A 5233-nucleotide genomic window follows, 5' to 3' on the forward strand; every position below is an offset into this window, starting at 1 on the left:
TATATATGTATATATATATATATATATGTATATATATATGTATATATATATAATATATATACATATATATGTCGAAACAAACAAGCAAATGAATGAACGAACAAGCAAATAAAGAAACAAATAAACAAATAAGTAAATGAAATAAATAAAGAAATAAACAAACAAACAAGAAAATAAATAAATAAATAAATAAATAAACAAACCTTTCTCGTCTTTATAGTAAAATTGTTTCAAACGACAGAGCAGAGATTGACGCCTGTAAAGACCCTGAGGTAAAACCCTAAAAACAAACAAATAAACAAGCAAACAAATAAATAAATAAATAAATAATAATTAATATCGTCATAGACAAACATAATTAATTATAAGCATTAATAATTATAACGATTAGAGAGAAGGCAGAAGAAAGAAAGAAGAATATACATACGTTTTTATACGCTGATTTATATATTTTTTTATATTTAGATATTTAAAAATATATTTAAATGCAATTAAATAAACATAAATATATTTAAATGTAAATAAACAAATATAAATATACTGAAAAATAAATGAGCACGCGTTATTATATTTATATATAAATATATACACTTAGTTGCATTTAAATCTATTTAAATGTACATAAATATAATTAATTATATTCAAACATATTTTAATGCAGTTAATTATATTTATATATATGTATATATATAAACATACTTAATAAAACCTAAATAAAAATAAATTTAAGTAGATGTACAAATACAGTAAAATTAAAAAGTATTCAATAGGCTTATACACAATATAAAAAAATCTTAATAGAAATAAAGAAATAAACATATATATATGTATATAGATATATACATAAATAATTTATAAATGTGTTTAAATAAATAAATAATTAAATTAAAACTAGTTGAAAATAATATTACTTACGGTATGCCTGCAGGTTTAAAGACAGCAACAAAGTTTTTTGTTTCGTTTAATATTAATACTGCACTTGAGGGCGCCGCTAACTGCAATAATAATACACAAATATAATTAAATTAATTACCTAATTAAATTAATTAACTAATTAATTAATTAATTAATTTATTTTTTTGTTTGTAATAAATAAGCACAAAGACAAATCAAGAAAAAAATAAAGAAAAATATAAATTCGTCAATTCATAAATAAATTGACAGATAAATAAACACCAAAATAATAAATAAATAAATGCAAATATATAAATAAATTAAAAATAGCATACAAAAAAACAACAAGAACGGCAGCATCAGCAGCAGCAGCAGCAGCAGGAGCAACAGCAGGAGCAGCGGCAGCTGCAGCAAGCGGTGAAGAGCCCGAAGACCTCTCTTGAACTACTTAATCATTTATTCATCTACATATATATATACATTTATTTATTTATTTATTTATTTAGTTATTTATTTATTTATTTATTTATTATCCTTCTAACCTCTAAGACGAGGCTGTTGTGTATAATGAGATCGCCGTTCTGCAGAATTTGTTCGGGGTGGCAGCACATCCAGTTGACTTGCATAAATAATTTATTTATATTTCTTAAAGAAACTCCTGCTGCTGCTCCTGCTGCTGCTGCTGCTGCTGCTGCGTCTGCTCCTGCGTCTGCTGCTCCTGCTGCTGCTACTGCGTCTGCTGCTGCGTCTGCTGCTGCTGCTGTTTCTTCAAAGAATGCACTACCCTCTTCCTGTTGTTCTTCTTCTTCTATTTCCTCTTCTGCTGCTTCTGTTGCTACTCCTGTTGCTGCATTTGCTGCTGCAGCATTTGTTAGCTTGAGCTTTTTTTGCTGCTGCTGCTTCTTCTGCTTCTGCTGCTGCTTCTGCTGCTGCTGCTGCTGCTGCTCTTCTGTTTGTTTTTGTCTATAGATACGAGCTTCTGGCTGTACGTACACCTCAGCCCCCCCTTCAATTGCACGAAGAAAATATTCGGCGGACTTCCACGAAAATTCGCTGCTAAAGGCTTCAATAATGCTGCAGCAAATAAATTATAATTATAATTACAATTATAATTATAACTATGAAAACAATAACAAATATTATTAATCCTTGTAATAAAAAGATTTAAAGAGATAGATAATGCTGTGTATTTATTATTTTTTCATGTTCACTATTATTAATATTATTAATATTCTTTGATAGCAGCAGTATTAGTTTTATTCATATTATTATTTTATTTTATTTTATTATTATTATTAATATTATTATAATTGCTGATACTGCTACTGCAACAAACAATCCAGGTGTATATGCACTTCAGGTGTATATACACCTATTACTATTATCATTATTACTATTACTATTATTATTATTATTATTAAACTTTAGGTGTATATACACCTCAACCTACGTTTTGCCTCTCCATCGTATTTTGCAGTTTGTAATGTAGAGATTAAAATAAGGAGGAAAGGCTGTGAGTATTCTCTGCTGTCTTTCTGTTGTCTTTTCTTCGATTGCTGTTGCAGCAGAGCTGTATATACAGCCACTTATGCCATTATTCCTGCTGCTGCTGCTGCTGTTGTTGCTGCTGCCGTTGCTGCTGCTGCTGCTGCTGCTGTTACTGCTGTTGCTGCTTATTCTGCTGTTGTTGATACTGCTGTTGCTTCTGCCGCTGCTGCTGCTTTCATTGAAGCCGTTGCTGCTGCTGCTGCTGCTGGTGTTACTGATGTTGCTGCTGCTGCTGTCGCTGCTGCTGCAATCTTTTTCTTCTTTTTCTTTTTCTTCTTCGCTCTTGCAAAGAAATGTACAAGTGCGTTGGGGGGGGCCCTCAGCAACAATAGGAAGAGAGTCTCCGCCCTCTGAGGCGTCTTCTTCTGTCATGTTTAAATAAATATTAAAAATAAATTAATTAAAAAGAAGAAATACATAAATAATATTTAAAATGTAAATGTTGTTCAATACACAAATATCGAGAAAACAACAGCAGCCCCAATCGGTGTAAAGACAGCGAAAGAAATTATTTAAAAGATAAGTGTTATGCATACATTATAAAGAAATAAATAAAAATAATAAAATAAAAGAATTAATTAAATATAATTTTATTTTCTTCAATATTTCAAACATATCCCCCTCCTTAATATACGAAAAGCCTCAAAGAAGGAAGCCCCATGCATGCGCAGGGGTAAAACTAAACTTTTAATAAAAAATAACATTTAGAATACATTTTTTTATTAAATTTAATTTATTATTAACTAAAGGAATATATTTTTATTGAATTTAATTTATTTTTAACGAAAGGAAATGCACTTGAAGGACTACTAACACTGGATATGAAAAGAGCAACAGACAGCATTTGACTAATTAAATGCTTTAAACAGATTTTTAATTGTTTTAATCATTGTAATTATTTTATTTTATTTTATTTTATTTTATTTTGTTTTATCCTCCGATTTATTTTCATTCAATTTATTTTCTCTAACTTTCACTCCCATAGAAAGACCACCGCGACTCATCCTCAGCTTGCATCTCTTATTTTCATTTTTAATTAATTTTTTGTTTATAATTGCATGTTTACTCTTTCATTTTTATTATTTAAAATTCAAATTGAGTGTTTTTGCTGCTGTATGTAACGATTTGCACAGCCAGCAGGTTGTAGCTCCCTGTACACCTGAGATTTCTAGTGTATTCGCAGTAGTACTCCTGAACCCCTATAATAATATATTTTTTGTGTTTATTTCATTTAATATTGACATAAAATGCCGTTCTTTTTAATCTCCACGCCTTTCAGAAACCACAGTACTTACTGGTCCCCTGCAGTTTCCTCCTCAAAATACTGTCTGTACACCCCTGCCTATGCAGATGCAGCAGCAGCAGCAGCAGCAGCAGCAGCAGCTTCACCACCCCTTTCAGCAACAGGAGGAGCAGCAGCGCAAGCAACAGCAGCAGCACAAGCAGCAGCAGCAGCAACCACAGCAGCAGCATCAGCATGAGAGTATAAGCAGAGGTTGCTGATGATGTTTTTTTGTGTATTTTTTTGTGTCTTCGGTATATTACACTGCCGCATTTGGTGACAGGCGTTAAGGTATTGGGTTTATGGTGTGTAGCTAAAGCAATTATTTTTAATAAAGAAAAAGGAAAAGGCAGCAGCTCTTCAAACATAAGCAAACTCTGCTGCTCCTCCTCCTCCGCCTGCTGCTGCTGCTGCTGCTGATGCTGCTGCTCCTCCTGCTGCTGCCGGGCGCTGCAAACGGAAGTATTGCACAGAAAACAGCCAAATGCATGCAGAGGCACACCAACAATCGCTGCAGCAGCAGCAACAGCAACAGCAGATGTAACAACAGCAGCAGCAGTAACGGAATCCTCCTGGCGACTGCAGCAGCAAGCGCCGTCCTTACGCCCTGAATATGCAGAATGGGAGCGAAGGAGAGGATGCTGCAGCAGCATATCAGACCAACTGTGCTGATGCGTCTGCTGCTGCTGCTCCTGCTGATACTGCTGCGTCTGCTGCTGCTGCTCCTGCTGCTGCTTCCGTAGAAACGCCACCATCAGCAACGACAACGGCAGCAAATGCAACAGCATCAGCAACAGCAGCAGAAGCAGCAGTCCATGCATATTTCAACTTGGCACCAGCAGCAGAGCAGCAGCAGCAGCCTCAGACAGACTGTGCTGCTGCTCCACAGCAGCAACAATTTAATAGAATAGAGGATTTTGGTTGCTGCTGCAAACAGCACCCGATGCAAAAGCAGTAGCAGCAGATATCTGAATTGCTTTCTCTGATTAACAGAGGAATTATAATAAAAATATACGTCCGCCAGTGCTGCAGCAACTGCAGTATGTTGCTGCGCGTCTAGGAGTTAAACCCATATAACTGAATCCGCTTTAAATGACGATTTTAATAATATATATAATTATATATTATGCATGTATATATAGTATATATGCATATATACTTGGTAGAGCACAAAAGAAAAACAAGTTGGAGAAGAAAGACGACACGAAGAAAAAGAACAAGAAGAAAATTAATTTAAAAAAAAACAAAGTACGAAGAAGAAAACGAAGAAAAAGGAAAAGCAAGAAAATACGCCAAAAAGAAATCTGCGAGAAAAAAAAATAAAAGGTGCGCAGAAAGTGGAGACGCGGCAATTTCTTTTCTCTTTTTGTACTGCACTTTTAAAATAATTTTTCTATAAACACCACTATCGCACATGTATAATATATATATATATATATATATATATATATATATTTAGGGTTACGTTTTCTACTGTAAATTTGTAGAAACGTTTACAAATATTATATA

The 5233-nt window shown here is 33.3% G+C and overlaps 1 protein-coding gene across 1 annotated transcript; it reads right to left on the reverse strand.

Moving 5' to 3' along the window:
• Positions 1-230: 230 nt before the first annotated feature.
• Positions 231-2814, reverse strand: EAH_00051320 (hypothetical protein, conserved; the record flags this gene model as incomplete). Its single annotated transcript, XM_013394182.1, has 4 exons — positions 231-267; positions 916-995; positions 1437-1957; positions 2481-2814. The coding sequence occupies 4 exons, from the start codon at positions 2812-2814 to the stop codon at positions 231-233; spliced, it is 972 nt and encodes a 323-aa protein (XP_013249636.1).
• Positions 2815-5233: the final 2419 nt, after the last annotated feature.

This window comes from Eimeria acervulina, genomic scaffold (genome assembly GCF_000499425.1).
Source record: "Eimeria acervulina Houghton genomic scaffold, Eah_scaff882, whole genome shotgun sequence".
Lineage (NCBI taxonomy): Eukaryota > Apicomplexa > Conoidasida > Eucoccidiorida > Eimeriidae > Eimeria > Eimeria acervulina.